The sequence below is a fragment of the Perissodus microlepis genome, chromosome 5 (genome assembly GCF_051167445.1).
Source record: "Perissodus microlepis isolate ML-2025 ecotype Zambia chromosome 5, ASM5116744v1, whole genome shotgun sequence".
Taxonomy (NCBI): domain Eukaryota; kingdom Metazoa; phylum Chordata; class Actinopteri; order Cichliformes; family Cichlidae; genus Perissodus; species Perissodus microlepis.
This window is the reverse complement of record NC_140465.1, coordinates 15,383,831-15,401,484: the sequence shown is the minus strand read 5'-3', so window position 1 is coordinate 15,401,484 and position 17,654 is coordinate 15,383,831. Positions and strand designations below refer to the sequence as shown.

At 38.4% G+C, this 17,654-nt stretch overlaps 1 protein-coding gene across 2 annotated transcripts; it reads left to right on the top strand.

Moving 5' to 3' along the window:
* The first annotated feature begins 284 nt into the window (after positions 1 to 284).
* slc11a2 (solute carrier family 11 member 2) lies at positions 285 to 17,619 on the top strand. 2 transcript variants are annotated; one of them, XM_084928158.1, is made up of 17 exons: positions 285 to 454; positions 4,798 to 4,882; positions 6,758 to 6,894; positions 7,012 to 7,131; positions 7,852 to 7,971; positions 8,059 to 8,165; positions 8,243 to 8,313; positions 8,396 to 8,463; positions 8,544 to 8,699; positions 8,859 to 9,017; positions 9,136 to 9,222; positions 9,670 to 9,789; positions 9,894 to 10,043; positions 10,144 to 10,217; positions 10,909 to 11,062; positions 11,992 to 12,045; positions 15,216 to 17,619. In XM_084928158.1, the coding sequence occupies exons 2-17, from the start codon at positions 4,849 to 4,851 to the stop codon at positions 15,291 to 15,293; spliced, it is 1,689 nt and encodes a 562-aa protein (XP_084784284.1). In that variant the 5' UTR covers positions 285 to 454; positions 4,798 to 4,848; the 3' UTR covers positions 15,294 to 17,619. The 2 variants fall into 2 exon arrangements, with proteins under 2 accessions (XP_084784284.1, XP_084784285.1); XM_084928159.1 differs by lacking the exons at positions 285 to 454; positions 4,798 to 4,882 and adding an exon at positions 5,624 to 5,791.
* The last annotated feature ends 35 nt before the right edge of the window (positions 17,620 to 17,654 follow it).

Sequence of the window (17,654 nt, the reverse complement as noted above, 5' to 3'; positions counted from 1 at the left end):
TATTTGGTCTCGTATTTTTTTTATAAACATAAAAAATACGATGTATTTATGTAATTTTGGTTTAAGCTAAATATGCAATATGTTATTAGCTTGTTTCTAAAATCCTGGGGAAATATTTTGCCTTTAACGCAACTGCATTTATTTTACTCATTAGACAGTCCCCATTTTTTTACTACAGATAATAATTTTACTTGCTGATAACTTTTTAAACCTGCCAGGTTTCGCTCAGGGCAAAAAAAAGAGTAAAATCTAGATGACGTCACTACTTACAACATTTGCGCACATGCGCAGTGTGACTATAGCCTGCTGTTAACATGGGAAGATACTTTGCCGGATTTTAGCTTGGTAACGTGCTCAGCTACTCTCAAGATCTAAACACATGGAACAAGTTTACAACCAGCCTTAATTTTCACGATCAAAACGCTGATTTTTTTGACCCGCACAGCACACATAGGTACGTTTCGTTTTTGTACTTGGTGGAAGTAACATTGGCCTAGCCATGCAGCTAATACATCATGGAAACTTGTTAGCTTGGTGGCTCATAACAGTAGTACAGTGGCATTGCCACTGTAGTTTTATATGTTAGCGGATTTGTCGGGAGGATAGATGCCTGAACTTGTTCTGGAGTTCTGGGTAGTGTTAGGCAGTCATGTTTCTCTCTTTTTTTTAATAGCTTCCAGGTTCACCTTGATGCAACATAGTTTATATTTAGTGTGGCTCATTGGCATGAGTATCAGGTGCACAGTACTATGGTGATATAAATTTTGTAGCTAGGAAAAAGCAAACAAAAATAAAATAATTGAACTGATGAGAAATATTAGTAGATAAGGAGAGGGAGACTGACTGACTGAATGAATGGCTCATTACTGCACTTGAAGGTGAAAACAAGGTGGTAACAGGATAATTGCCAACCAATATCCGTAAAATCAAGTGAAAGCAGCATTCCTAATTAATATAGTCACTGGGTGACAGTTAGTGGAGTTACCCTGTTAATAAGGATCATTGTATAACCCCAAAGTGTCTTAAATGAAGAAGGATCATCGTCTCTTGTTACGACTTTTAAAATGACAAAAGATGCCACAATAACCTAATAAATGCAGTAAAAACACACACTAAATTACCCCTGTTTTAAAGTTTAAGCTTAGTATCTTAATTTTAGTTGATCTTCAAACCAAAGTCAAACTGGGCTTTTCTGAAGTAAGGATCACTGGCTCAGTTAATACTGCACGTGAAGTGTGTGCGTTTCCTTGATAGACCGGGTTTTTGCAGTAGTCTATCCTGGTTCAAGAGTTTAGCTCTCATTCGACCAGACAGACCTGTGTGCTGGCATTGGATTTGGATATATATTTGGATTTATATTTTGGGAACAGTTTTGGTTCTGCTTATTTTTCATAATGTTTTAAATTGTCATGCATTTAGAGAAGTTGGTGTATCATGATCATTCTTTTTTTTTTTTTTTTGTTCTTTTGTTTGTTAGTTTTTTGCTTATTGTGACTTATTTATGTAAGATCTTTTTTCAACATAGGGCATAAAAGTCCTTGAGGGGTGTGACATTAGAGACCAGTTTCTGTTTGGGAGTTGTCTTGTATGTAGTGATAGGAAAAGCTGCATCTTGCAGATTAGATTCATTAATGTTCGTTGGGCTAAGTTAACAAATGGCTGACTAAGCAATGTGAATTTTTACTACTCCAACAATTTTTTCTTTTTAAAAATTAATTTAGATGAAGATAGCAAATCCAACTTTACAATGTGTTAAAATTTTAATGTTTGACAGAACTGATGAAATAAGTTGACGTCTTTGCAAATGTCACACTGGTGACATTAATAAGTCATATTTATATTAAATTCAGAATCACGTGATTATGATTGAAATCAACTCACTGCTGCTGGAAAGCTGATTTTCTTTCATCACTGTTTAAATGTTGACCTCTGTGGAATCAGAGTTGACACACTGAAAGAGTTACACAATCTATGATTCTAATCAAGGTCACGCTGGGACTAGTACAGCACACATCCACCCCGGAATGTGAGGCGTAGGGCAGATAGCTTTATTTAGTTTACTTTTTTGCTGTGTCTGTCCCTTTTTGCAAAGCTGCTTCTAGCAGTGAGCGTAATAGTAAAGTTGTTGACGTGTAGCAGTCCGCTGTCACACATGACTGTCAATGCGCAAACTGAGATCTTGGCTATAAACAGTGGACCTGAGTGTGCCGTCAGTGCAGAAAAAATCAGGTTGATCAAAAGTAGAATCTGAATATTTTCAGAGATCGCTGTGTGTCTGTTTGTTTGAAATAAGAAAACAAAAAGTATACACACACACGTGTGCGTGGAAGTGACAGGACAGTTAACTGAAATTTCTCTTACTGCTGTTTATGTGGAGAAACAGAACCTTTGCTTTAAGACACGATGGCATGAGATCAATTTTATGTTTAAAAACTTGTGCAAGGAGTGATGGGAGAAGGGAGTCACATGGTCATTAAGCTCAGGACAATGCATGAGTGCATACTGGGGGGTCTCTGTTAAGGGACTTGCTGTGCTTTTGTTAGTTCAGAAAGTGATCCCTATGTTAATAGCATGACTTTGATCGTGAATTGTTTATTAGCAATTGCTTGTTCATATTTCATGGTTATGATAACTACACAATAACGCCACTCTGCATAGTTGCAAAGGTATTTTAAACCTTATTTTCAGTTTCTCCAGTTGTGGCTTCTGGCTTTGACCACAGGAGAGCACATGAGGCCAGAGATGCCGAAAATGAAGAAAGTGTTTTGTGGCCTAGAAATCAGCAACTTAAATCCTGGTGGTTAGATCTAAACAATTAAAAGCTTCATTTAAAAAGTTCATTATGTATTTATTAGGGGTGCAACGATACTCGTATCGATATTGAACCGTTCGATACAGTGCTTTTGGTTCGGTACGCATATGTATGGGAGTAGTCGAACACAGTTTCACTGAGCGCAGCGCAAGCTAGCGAGACAGAAGTTAAGCTCTCATTGCAACATGGCTAATTGAACCTCCCCCACCCTAATTCAGATGTGGCGTTTGGAACTATTTTGGTCTTCATGTGAAGTATGACCCTGAAGGTAAGCGCTTCATAGACAAAAGTAAAACAGTATGTCGGATGTGCCACTGAATGCTCAATTACATGGGTGGGAACTAGTGGTTAGCGCAGTTAGCTCGTTAACGTGTTGGCCGTCCAGCCCCATGCACGGGCGATCCGCGGTAGCTCGTTAACGGAGATTTGCCGTGTTGTGGCGTTAACGTCATTTCAACGAGATTAACGCTGACAGCACTAGTGGGAACACAACGAATATGACTGCACATTTACTCCGACATCATCCTAGTGCAAAGACAAGTGGAAGCAGACAAAAACAACAAGCACGCATGCTACAAACTTTACCCGAGTCATTTAGATAACCGTTAGCACGTGATTCTCCTTATGGGGACCTGATATGTTTAATATGCTGCTGAGAATATAGCCCAGAAGAAGCGTATAGTATAGTTTTTATTTTGGAAAGAGCAATTTCTCTGTAATAAACTCTCTTTTCCAAAGATGAGCGATTTCTCGATCAGATAGATTTATTAAGTGTGGACTAAAGAAAGAAAGATTTATTTTTCTTTCTTTCTTCTTTGTTGTTTCAGCAACATTAAATTTAAAAACTGTACTTTTGAGTTAAAATATATATTTATAATTTTAATAAATGACAAATTTAAAAAGCATGAACATTTTTTCGATACAAAAAAAATATCGAACCGTGACACCAAAGTATCGAACCGAACCGAACCGAACCGTGAATTTTGGGTATCGTTGCACCCCTAGTATTTATTTATTTTTTGATTTCTTCATTCATTTTGTGCAGTTTCACAAAGGTGCGAAGAGGTGCAAAAACAAGTTAAAATAAAATATGTAGCAGTCTGTCTCCAGCTGTATGGCATGTCAACAGGAACGAGAAGGATCATGGACAGCTTGATGTGGAAATCTGATAATTTTTCCTCCCAGGGATACAATCATAAAAAAACTTGCTGCTCTAAATGAACATTTTAAACAGAAAACAGGTGGAAACTAAAGGCTTGAGGTAAAAATGAGATAGTTTTAATAGCTTCAGTAGAAATGTCAAATCACAATGTCCAAATAAATACATTAAAAAATATTTTTGAATTTATTTAGTTTATGCATTCCCTTTTACGTTTTTTTGTTTCTTAGCTTTCTGACACATCTTTAAGACTATTAATTTAAATACTGCTGCTGAGGAAACTTCCAGGGAACATGTCGTCTTATAATCAGGTCACATGATCAGGTGAAAGAAGTGGCACTGGAAACTTTGGTGGTTGGAAAAGCTGCCGAATCTTCACCATCTGCTCCTTGTCACATGGTCCTGCTGTGTGTCATGTGCTTTCCGCGGCCCTTTGCTCCCTCTTTGTCAAACATCATGGTGTTATAGAAGTTATTTTGCAAGACTGAGGTTTCACATTTCATTCCTCAGTTTATCCGTTACGAGCAGCACAGAGTGTGTGGTAGAAGTGAAACTTGGCTGACAGTGGTCAGCTCAGTGTTTCCTGTTAGACGATCCCATTAATGTAGTGTCCTTTGACTTGCTTTTAATGTTGCTTAGTCATTGTTATGACCTTCAACGTTCAGTGTTTTTCAATTTGTTTTCTTAAAGAGGAACAGAAATTGCTGCACAGTCATGTCTCGTGTTAAATAGTTTGTTCTTTCTGTTTGAAAAATGTGTTTTGTTATAAAATTTTTCTGCACTCATGTTTTAATTCTCAGATTATGCAACTGTTGTCTTTTTGCAGGGAGGCTGATATTCATCCCTCATCTTCCCAGGGATCCCTCAGCCTGCCCTGATGAAGCCCGAGCAAGACGGAGACCTCCTGGAAGGTACACGTTTAAGATGACTGAAACATGACCCTTAAAATACAGACCCACTCAACATGTTGTCCAATATTAAACATTTGGACATTTGGCTGTGGCTGGAGGCATATTCTGAGTCACAGGGAGCTTAATATTAAGATTATAATCAGCAGAAAATCTGAACGAGAATAAATCAGAAGAAGAATTGTAAGTGACCCCGATTACTTCCTGGCTGACTACTTTATGCACACCTGTGGTGATATCTTGTCTTCCCAAAAAATAGCTTCCTCCCAGCTGAAATGATTCTCTGTGAAGAGATTTAAGAGCAGCACAACAAAACCTGAACAGACTGCAGATATTCATGTTCAGAAATCTGAACCAACAGGTGTCAAAAAACTGACAAGAAAGCAATTTAAGAAGTCAAATGCATTTTTCCATGTAATCCCCACTCTGTATTATAATTACGCCAATTATGAGCCAGTGAGTACCTGATAGCTGCTGTAACAGTGTTTTCCTTTACGACTTTAAATTATTTATCTTAAAAAGATAAACATGGTCCATCTTTTTAAAAGGCACACAGTGTGTTTACTGTGATAAACAGTAAAAACTCTGACGCTAATAAAACTTTGGCGCTAACTCAGATTCTTTGAAAAACTGTCCGTGCTTTTTTTTTTTTTTTCCATGTGTGAGAAAGGGCGGGTTTTGTAATGTATTGACTTCCTCGAGCACATAGTGCGTGCGCCATATTTACTTCTCTCTCTCTGTGGGTCATTTTTAGAAAGGCGGGGTCACAGTGTCCTCGTAACAGCTCATGTCTAAAAAAAAAAATGATGATAAAGGCAACGTCATATAAAAGCTAATACTTAGGCAACTGTGGACTTTAGGACCTTAGTGAGTTGGAGATGGAGGGGGCAAGACATGAAAAGTCCAAACTCAGTGAGTAGCAGTTCTCTGCATTTACATGCACTTTGGACAAACTATTATAGATCTGTTGCTTATTTTCAAATTAGAATTGTTTTTTAGTTGAATTTCTTTTGTTTTCTGGTGTTTTCATGTAGTTCTTTTCTTTTTTGCTGGAGTTTCTGAGGTTAACATGCAAACAATGTGGAGCTAATTACAGGTTACTGCTCAGCGAGTAAAGACTTGTAATTTAAAGTCTTAGACCAAAGTGCTTGTGTTGTGTTGCATGTAGATTAGAAGCAAGGAGTTTTGTTTGCCTTTTTCCAGAGGGTGTACTCGTGCTGTTAGAAAGCCCCTGGATCCCAGACAAGTGTTAGATTGTGTGTCTCAAATGTTTTTCCAAGTGCAGTTAGACTGACAGAGTCAATATTTGATTATTTCAAGTATTTTAAGCAAGCTGCAAAACCTGCCAAAAAACCCCTTCCCTTAATTGTCAGAATTTAACGCTTTTTGTGTGAATTAGTGAATTTAGCTGAGATTTTTTTCTATCATAGTGATTATGCCACATCCATAAATCAGAGTTTCACAATAACTATACAGAGTTTATAAACAGCGCTTACGTCCAGATATAATAATGCGTCGCACTGGCACAAACTGGGTTCTGGCTTAATTTTTGTCAATGCGTAAAATATAGGGAGGAGAACATTTAAATCAATCAAGTGTTCAGAAAACAGCGCAACCTTTTCAAATTAACTGCAAAATTAACCACGCCTATGACCGCCATTTGGGGATTGTGCTTACACGCTATTTTGCCCTCTTTAGTAAATCTGGTCCTTACAGTTTGTTTTTTAACTACATCTCCACTGCTGCAATGCGTTTGGTCAACAGAAAACACGGGAGGATGTTGACAATGAATGAAAAGACATGTGTAACGCTACCTAAGGGTACTCTGTGTGATGACTAATGAGAGTCCCTCTGTTTGTCCTGCTGTGCTTTCATCAGAGGACTCCCCTCAGGAGAATGGAGTCCACACAAACCAGTACAGCTCCATCTCCCCTCCTGCCTCACCTGTGGCCCAGGATGAACCCTTCTCCACATACTTTGAAGAGAGGGTGCCCATTCCAGACAGTGAAAACCAGGTACCACTACCATCACAAACAGTGTGTTTCATTTAGACACACAGGAAAAATATTTTATTTGTAAGTATATGTTTTGCATATTATTTGATTTAAAAGGAAAATTCTGTTTCTGTTCAGTTGTTCAGTTTCCGTAAGCTCTGGGCTTTCACTGGACCGGGGTTTTTGATGAGCATTGCTTATCTGGATCCCGGGAACATTGAATCAGACCTGCAGTCTGGAGCTGCAGCTGGCTTTAAGGTGAATGAAAACATGTTAATCCACGCAGAAAAATAAACTGTGGGTGTAGTTTTGCAGGCAGCGGAGGTAGATTTAGGAAAATAACAAGTTAACTATACTTCATGTTTCAGGCTTCAATCCTTTCACTTTATATTTGAGGAAGTAATTCTGTCTTCAGATACTTTCAGATACTTTTTCTTTTAAAAATATTACTGCCTTTTTTTTTTCTTTTTTTTTAAAGAAACCAGGGTCATATTTTGTCTCTAGCTCAGTACTTCTCTTGTATAATAAGCTGCATGATTGCTTTGTTGTCTGTATCTTTGAGAACTCCCTTTTATTAATAAATAAATATGCTGTGTTGCAGATAAAATGCTAATTTGAAATCTTAGTTTTAACTCTTTGCCCCTTGAAAACTGATTAGAAGTAACTCTCGAGGCTTTTTTAAATCTGGTCTGAGGGGTTTATGTCATATTTCAGGCCTGCTTATAAAACAAAATGACTGGGTTTGCATCAGACGTGAGGGAGGGTGATCTCTGCCCTTGCAGCTAAATCTTTGTTCATTATTTACTGAAGTGTTCAATCTCGTCATTAAGGGTACAGGGGAGGTTGTCAAAGGTCATTTTTATGTTGGAAAGTCCTAATGCATCTCACTGTATTGAGCGAACATGAACTCATACAAGAAATCTAGGGGTCTGAGCAGATGTGGCCACATGTGCTGATTTCGTGCTTCTTCTTCTTCAGCTCCTATGGGTTCTCCTTGTATCCACTATCATCGGGCTGCTGTTGCAGAGGCTGGCTGCTCGCCTCGGGGTGGTCACAGGGATGCACCTGGCTGAAGTCTGCAACCGCCAGTATTCCACCGTGAGCACCCCCCTCCACCCTCAAAACACACCTGAGTCACATCTTTCTTGTCTTTCATTATTTATAATACATTATATTTAATTTCAGGTTCCTCGCATCATCCTCTGGCTGATGGTGGAACTGGCCATTATTGGCTCAGACATGCAGGAGGTCATTGGCTGTGCCATAGCTCTCAACCTCCTTTCTGTGGGCAGGTAACGTCTTTGACATTTGTATTGGAAAAGTTTATATGATTTTGCAGATTTACAAAAAAGGATTCTTTCTCGTTCAGGATCCCACTGTGGGGAGGAGTTCTCATCACCATCACAGACACATTCGTGTTCCTCTTTTTAGACAAATATGGTATGTGATTTGTTGATGCAGATATGCAACTGATGCAACCAGATTGGAACCCAAGTGATTACATATGTTTATATCTCTGCAGGACTGAGGAAACTTGAAGCTTTCTTTGGCTTTCTGATCACTATAATGGCTCTTAGTTTTGGTTATGAGGTACGTTTTGGTCACCTGAAGCATTTGTCACCCAGTGTCTGGCTGCATCACAGGGTTGATTCTGTGTTTTCTCCCTGTAGTATGTGCTGGTAAAACCGGACCAGGGGGAGTTGCTGAAGGGTATGTTTGTACCCTACTGTGCCGGCTGTGGGCCTGTGCAGCTGGAGCAGGCAGTGGGAATTGTAGGTGCTGTCATCATGCCCCACAACATCTACCTGCATTCAGCCTTGGTCAAGGTTAGAAACATCAATGTACTGTTGTGTGTAGACTAAGAGAAATTAGATTTTCCTAAATGAATGTGAAAACTGTTTCATGAATAACCTTATGAGTGGAAAAAAAACATTTTAAAGTAAAGTTTTTAAGCTTCTTGTTTTTTATCTCCCCTCCTTATTCAGTCTCGGGAAGTCGACCGCAAAAATAAAAAGGAAGTCAAGGAAGCCAACAAGTACTTCTTCATTGAGTCGGCTATCGCCCTCTTTGTCTCCTTCCTCATCAATGTGTTTGTCGTCGCAGTCTTTGCTCAGGCCTTCTACAATAAATCCAACATACAGGTGGTGAGTGTCCATGGCGCCATACTGAGGACTGTTGAAAGCGTGTGTGGGTCATTTTGAGATACAGTAAATTATAAGTGAAACAGTGGTGATCAAGTTGTTGCTGACTGTGTTCCTGCAGAATAACGAGTGCAATAAAACTGGCAGCCCTCACACAGATCTCTTCCCTCTTAACAACAACACACTCGAAGTGGACATTTACAAAGGGGTAAGTCCACAGTCTGTAGGTCTCTGCAGTTCTGATTGAGTGAGCAGGTTGCATAATGTCTCATTTTGGAGCTACTAAAATAATACAGAATAACATCAGAGGGTAGAAAAGGAAGGAGCATCTAGCAGTTTATGGCTTGATTATCTAATTTTTTAAATTAAAAAAAGCAAATGTTTTCCCCTTGTGTGACATTAAGACAGTGTAAACACATCATAGAGGTATTTTCACAAAATGGCTCCTTGGGTGTTTAGGTGTGTTTCTAGAGTTGAATCAAAGTGTTTTTACTCTTTACTTTCCTATTAATAATATCTAAAAAGGCTAATTTACACATTGTGTGAGTACCAATTTATTTTACCATTCATCACAAATGGCTGTTTGTCCTAGATTAGACTTTACCCAGATGAATAGGTGTGTGTACACTTAACTCTGTGTTATACATGTGTTCAGGGGATCGTCCTGGGGTGTTTCTTTGGACCAGCAGCTCTCTACATCTGGGCTATCGGTATTCTGGCAGCTGGACAGAGCTCCACCATGACGGGCACGTATTCTGGACAGTTTGTGATGGAGGTAGGAACACATGTTGGCACAGTGTATTTTATTTATATACCACTTTCCTCTGTTTAAAAAAGGAAACAGCTCTGCACTGATGTTTCTGCTTTCGTGTTTTTAAGGGTTTCCTGAACCTGCGGTGGTCTCGTTTTGCACGGGTGCTGCTGACCCGCTCTATCGCCATCACGCCTACACTGCTGGTTGCCATTTTCCAGGATGTTCACCATTTGACTGGGATGAATGACTTTCTGAATGTGCTGCAGAGCCTGCAGGTCAGCACGGGTATCTTCCCCTCAGTGCAGTTTGTACTGAAACATTTTTGATGTTCTTTTTGTGTTCTTGTTAAAAATGTTCACTCTTCTCATCCTTCAGCTTCCATTTGCTTTGATCCCAATTCTGACCTTCACAAGTCTGAAATCCATAATGAACGACTTTGCCAACGGATTGTAAGTGAAATAAATGTTTTAATAGTTTTTATTCTCTTCTTTATTAAGTTCAAACTGTATGCATTTTACTCATAACTGACAGGATAATTATCTCAAGAAGCAAGCTTTTCTTGGCCCTTCATGTAGTTGAAGTCTGTGTACGATCAATGAATTTAACACATATTAAAACATTATGCTAAAACATTAGCAGCACAGTCCAAAGCATCTCTTCCCGTAGCCTCTGAGTTTAGGGAAATAATGATGGACTGAGGCCAAGGAACAACAGATTTAGCGAAGTCCATTGTTTGACCCTGTTTGGTCTTTATCCAAATATAAAACCAAGCAACACAAAGTCCGGACCCCCAACTGTGCATAAAAGGACTGGACTGACTCAGGTGTAGACGTGGTGTCATGTGACATGCAGTTTCTGAGTCAACTCTGCTCAGAGTTGTCATTGTGACTGTTTACTTATCTAACGCACAGACAGGTCATTTATTAAATCAAACATTTATTTATATTTAAGCTGTGTAAAATGGAGTTGCGCAAAATAGGAATTTATGCAGCAGTGTGACTAACAGAAGTGAGTCTGTGTGTTTCTGGAAAAAAAGTGTTTCTGGTAAATTTGCAATGTTAGGAAGTATTTTGAGGACTCTGTTAGTTTTAGAAAGCACAGGATTTCCCAATTGTCTAATACAAAGTCTGTTTCCTCTAGGGGGTGGAAGATTTCGGGAGGTATCCTCATCCTGGGCGTTTGTGCAATCAACATGTATTTTGTGATTGTTTATGTGACGGCGCTGAACAGCGTGGTGCTCTATGTTTTAGCTGCTCTCCTCTCTGTAGCCTATCTGGCCTTTGTGGCATACCTGGTGAGTTATGATTGCTGTTTCATGTCTAAATTGTTGTCTGTTGATGCCTGTAGTCTAATCTCATGTTGATAGGACTGCAGAGCATGTTTTCACACATCTTATTTTCCAATAACCAGAATTAGTCCCGGCTGGTATAACCAAAAGTCTGTCCATCCATCTATTTTCTGCCATTCATCTGGGTTCTGTTCATGGGAACCCAGATCGCCAGACCTCTCTCTCTCTCTCCAGCTCCTCTGAGTGAGACCGAGGTGTTTCAAAGCCAGCTGAGAGAAGTAATCTCTCCACTATGTCTCGGGTCTGCCCCATAATCTCGTCCCACATGCCCGAAAAGCATTACCCAGGAGGTATCCCCGTGAGATGTCCAAGCCCCCCTTCAATTGGCTTCTTTTGATGGGTGCCACAATCATTTCTTAAAAAGTTTCTGCCTTTTTCATTTTATATTACAGAATTATCTTAAATTTTATGCATTTCTTTTATTTTTAGTTTTTACTGGTGGTTTTTTTTTAGTAGGTTTACAGTGATGTGCTTCTATTGGGATTATAGATCAGAAAACATTTGAATGTCATCAGAAAAATAAAGTAAAGAATGGTAAAAAAAAAAAAATCTATTTTAAAACACCGTGTGTGCCCACAGCACAGAAGCAACATGACAAGAAACGAAGCAAGATGAGACTAAACTTCATAAAACCCTAAATTCCAAAAGTTGAGATCCACAGTTGTTATACTGGCAAATACAATATTACACTAAATCTTTCTGGCTGTGTATTGGTGGCTGGAAAAAGCAGGATAACCCACCCAGCAGTAATCAGAACATATCAGTAGCAAATGAATAATATTTTGTTATAAAATTTGAATGCTTCACTTTCTACACATTGAAAAGGTGCACACACACAAAGTCTGTAATGTCCTCTCGCTTCTTCCTCCTTGCAGGCTTGGCACTGTCTGGTTGCCCTGGGCGTCTCCTGCCTGGACTGTTGCAGCAGGGTAAGCAATCGACCCGCTGTGCTCATAGAGGAGCAGTCAGAGTACGACTCCTAAAGCTGAACGTGACTGTAACCAACAGCATGTCTCTTTACTCTGGGCGCCCCGTACACAGCTGGGACTCTTTAGGATCTTGAAAGCACATTTGACTTTTATTTTTTTAAAGGGCTGGATATCTTGGTTTTTTTAAGATATCTGTCTGGGAGCCTTTTTTTAAGGCTCCCAGACATTCATATGACACCAGCACAGGATGTTATCTTCCAGCATTTGATGCTTCAGCCAAGTAGAAATGTGATGATTTTTAAACTCTAATTTAACCTATGATTTGTCCTGCTCTTAATCACCCTAATCCTCCCAGTGTGAAGCCACACTGCACATTTTATGATTCCCACTCAGTCTACCTCAATATCCTTTATTTTATTTTTTTAATCTCACAGTCAGCTCTCTTCAAGTGTGACTCATTTGCTTAAAAAACAAGTCTAATACTGCTAGATAATGTCTAAAAATAATATTATGACACATGAGAGTCAAATGTCCAACAGATATCCAGCCCTTATATTACAGGGTTTTTTTGTTTTCAGCATTCTTGTCTAGCATATCGAAGAATTTACAGTGGCATTTTTGAGCATCATGCACAACTTTCACTTGTTGCTTCTTGTGTTTGGAGTCCTAGCTTAGAGTGCACGTGTAGTTTGTAGGAGGAAAGTCTGAAAGTCACCTTATCATTTCCAAAATTGGTGTGTGTCTGGCCCCTGAAAGCTGCTTTAATAATGTTTTTAATGCACAAATGATCAATGAAATTAATTCCTGAGTGCACATTAGTGACACAGGCAAGCAGGGGAAGCTTTGTGTGACTGCAGCATCATCCCGAGCCTCTGTTAGCGCCTCTGTATTTTATGATGCCAGAGACTCAGGTTGAAGCGAGCCCGTCAGTGAAATCATACTTGTGTTTTTAGCAGTGTGCAGGAGCGTCCTTGGCTTTCAAACCTTTATTGCATGTGCAAAAATAATGATTTTGTGCATTCTTTTTATTTTTGTTTGTTTTCTGCGATACCAAGTTAACCTCAATACTATATTTGTTATTTTTTGTTGAACTTCAGGTATACAATAGTAAGAAGTGTATAACTGATGGGGAAGGTGGATTTATGTGCATGTGCTCTAGTACAACACTGTAATCATTTAAAGTTGTTAGGACTGTGTTTGAGTAGCAGCCATGACAAAGGATGTTGTGTTTATGTATTAAAATCCATAACCACAAATTTGTGTGTGCGGTACAGTGTGTAGAGCACACAAGTCATTTATGAACAAAGTTTAGAAATCTCACAGCTCATATTAAAATGCAGATTCACTCATGTGTATATATTATACAGTTTCCCAAGCTAATGATTCCACTCTGAGACCTCCTAATGTTTTACTGTGAAGTTAAGTAGTCACATGATAGCGTGATTATCAAGTGGGGAATAAAATTGGGTTTTTTTTTTGTTGCCTTATTTATTTTCTGTCCTGGCTTTGTTAGTCAGACCAGTTTGCAGGACAGTTGTATACCCCGTTTTTATAGCAAAACAACAGACACATTTTTAATAAAGAAATAAAAGATTATTCAGGTGAGGAAAGGTGGATTTTATTTTATTTTATAATTGTTTATGTTTCAGCTGTCACCATTTGTCAGTTCAGTTTCAGCTGTGACTGATGTTAGCCTTCACACAGCCCTCACTCAGCTGCTCTTTGTCCCGGTAGCATTGCTCAAGTATCAGCAAAGTGACGATGATTAGACTGTAAATGAGTTTTACCAGCCAACACTGACGAGCCTCTTCTTCCAGTTTTACAACGAAGAAAATTAAAATTGCTGTGACATTGCACAATATAATAAACTGCATTATATTAAAGCTCCTGACTTGGCAATATCCAAGTAGCATGTACATACTGACCAATAAGATGAGAGTACGATGAGCTGTGTGGCATACTGTAAACACAGTAAAGGCCTCGAGTTTTTTTTCAGACGTTTTTGTGGTGGTTCAACATTTCTGCTCTTGTATAAAGTTCTCAAAAGCTTTTCTAAGATTTCTAAAGCTGTTCTTAGTGATAGAAATATGTTTCAGGTGAACGTGAGTTCATGTCTTATATAAATAACTTCTCTGGCAATAAAACAAACATGACAGACGAACATTTGAACTGTTACAGAGAAAACTGTGTCTACTCTCAAATTATATCATGTGGTTCTCTGGTCATTTCTGTTTTCTTCCCTCTTTTGGAGGTTGAATGAAAAGCTGTTATTTTTCTGCTGCTGGATGAAGCCGCTGTGTCTCCGAAATAAATTCACATTATGGATATAAGGACATTTGTTTGCGTCTTCTGTGTGAAAGTCCTAACATGGACTCAGGATTACTGTGTTTTTAACTTTTAAGTAGCTGAGTAAATGATAATCTTAAAGCCCATCTTTGTTTTTTAAAAGATAACTCTCCTCACTGTAAAACCCCAAACAGTAGAGTAAAGGTGTTAAACTGATGTGTTTTGAATAGTTAGCTAAATTACAAAAATCTTCATTTCTCCTTACTGGTGCTGTTTGAGGGTGTAGCACCTCATAGTAGGCTATAGAAATGTTCTTTTTCAGGACTTTCCAGGATTAAATGAGGAAAGTCTGACCCAAGGTGAGCACATTTTAATGAATCTGCAGTCATAAAACAATCAATATCAAATCCTGAACTGATTGAACTCTATTAATCACCAATCACAGTGCATTGTTGATTGCAATGATTTAGTTTAAAACTCTGACATTTCATCCTGTTTGTAAGTAAAGAACCAACACCTGGCAATCCGTATTCTCCAGATTTATGGTCGAACTAAAAAAGAGTGAATAAGATGTATGTAGAGTAACATAAAAAGGATTTGGTAACACAAATGGTTTCCCGAGTCATCAGAAGAAGAGAGAGAGAGTGTGTGTGTGTGTGTATGCGCTTAGTTTACTATATTTTTATTTAAGCCGATGCTGACTCTCCACTGATTTCTCTAAATGTTAACATATTTTAAGAGCTTACATTTTCTATGAAAACCAAAACAAGTTCTGGCAAAATCAAATAAAAATGCTTAACAATTAAATCATGCTCAGCTGATTTATCTTCAGCGTGTGAATGTTCCTCTGAGTAATGACAGCTCCATGTCCTCTTCTCTTCCAGATGCAGCTGGGAGTGTCGCGTCACACAGACATGTACTTACTGAACGATATGGACTCTAATGCATTGGTGGACAGATGAAGGACACTCAGAGCAGGTGCTTGACTGTGGTGTAGACGCCGTTAGATGACCCGACTGACGCGTGGGACCACTGAAACTCGGCTAGTATGTGTTAGTCTTCACCCCCTCGGTGCCTGAGGTGTTTTTAAAGTGTCCTTACAGAACGCCCACGGATGATCGTGACGTTTTCATTCACAAATATCTCCGGCAGCTTCGGCTCTTGCAGAAGAATAATGTTTAAGAAAGCAGTGTTTAATTAGAAGATGTGTTTAAACAGTTGCTGTGGCTGTAGCTATATAAGGTTAGACGCTACAGCCATGAAGCACACAAAATAAACTGACAGTGCGCGATGTTGAATTGCCCGAGTCGTAATTCAGAGAAATAGTAGTGCGCTCGAGGCTGCACGCTATTCCACATGAAGGTGCTCGTGGTTTTTGTTTTAATTACCCTTTTAACTTGTTCCTGTTTTGCCTCACATGATCTTAAAAAGAGATCTCATTGGATCTTTTAGACATCCTCACATAGTCACAACAAGAAGGCAGAAAACCAATCACACTCGAGCGCTGTAGGGTTAATTTATATGATGTTAAAGTCAAAAGCTGCTTTATGGGTTTTTTATTTGTTCAAGACAAAGAGATTCCTGTTACTCTATTTAATGCTGCAATAATGAGATTCAGTTAGATGTTAATATTAGACCAATAAATTGATAGAATATATTGAATATGTACATAACCCTTGTTGATCTTATTTATGTGTCATTAGTCAACATTTTTCCCCATTTTTAAGTCTCTTTTAATATATTGCATATAAAAGACGGTGACAGTTTTATGTCACTCTCATTCTGCAGCTGCTTCTTCGTTGAGATGAATCCCTCCAAACTTTCTTTTTTAAATTAATTTATTTTTTTTAAGTATTAAGTATTCAAGATCTCCTTACTGCAGTGGGATTTAATAAGTGTCCAAAAAAAAATTTTTTTTTAAAAGATGCAGACTTTAAATTAAATATTAATGTGTCCAGTTTTAGCACATTTACATTCCCATTAAATGCATCTATGAATTTTCTGTCATAGCAGCGGTTCAATATGACTGATCAGTGCAGAGATCAGAGTCCAGTCAGCTCAGTGTTTCTCTTTTGTTAATTAATTTTTGTGTTATTCATTCTTCCCTTTTATTGTTCTTAGTTTTTCTTCAAAGTTAATCTTATGGTCAGTTTATTACGGTATTTTATTTATGCTGCTTTGTCTAGTATGTTGTTTTGTTTGATTTGTTTTAAATGCTTTTTTTTAGCTTTGGCTTTTGAGAGTGTTAGAGCTGCCTTTTTTCTTCTTTTTTTTTGATTATGCCAAATGTGCGCAGAGGTGTGATGTTCACTGTGAGAAACAAAGCGATTGTTTAATTCTGAAATCTTACTGGGAGAGTAAAATTGGCAGCTGAGGGGAGCCGGTGGAAAACGGTGTAGCTCCAAGCCATCGACTCTGGTATTTCTTGTTGCTGAAAGCTGGTTTTCAAGTCCTGGTGGAGTTTGTTTCCAATATCAGAGAAGACAGTGCCTAACATCAGAGAGCTTATATGAGAAATTGTGATCAACTGTGAAACACAGATGCTTGTTCGTTTGCTCCACAACAGTGAAGATGTAGTATAGAGAAAGCACTGGACAAGACAACAGGGAACTGGCGAAAATAATAAAATGAAACTATAAGCAAATCTGAAATAGGACACTTGAGAAGCAGTTTAATGAACCGAACCTTTCCACTGACCAAATATGAACTGTAGGTTATATTTACTGTGCAGATGACCACAGTGCCTCATGTTTTTACCACTGTGCCTCATTTAGGGCATCCTGAGCACAAAAAGAACAAATCAGCACTTGATTGCAAAAGAAGTGTGTAATTGAAAGAATGGAAATTACACTTTAAGCTGTTTGTGTGAGGGTTTATTTAATTTGGAGGACCATTAATGGGTTAAATGCTAGAAACGTGTGTGGTCTTTTATGCAAATGTCACTGAACATATCTCCATGTTGAGTTGTATTTGTTAGAATAAGATGTACGTCTCTCTATGCCACCTTGGCAGTGTTACGAGGTTTTCTCTGATTGGGGCATCACGTTGTAAAAATGATTTGAATTCAGAAACACCTGCCGAAGACCATTTTTAGGTTTCATGTCTAGACAGAAAACTGATGGTGTATTATATTGTGATTTTTTTCTGGAACTCTAAAACTGTTAAATGTGGCACAGTATTGGAACGTCTATCTAAAGGGCCACAGCTTTAAATTACCTGCTGTCTGTATGTTTTTTGTTTTTGTTTGTTAGTTTGAATGGTGCTCTTGGTAAATAAAAAATAGACTTTATTTCAGTTTCTGTCTTTCCTTTGTTAAATTCATA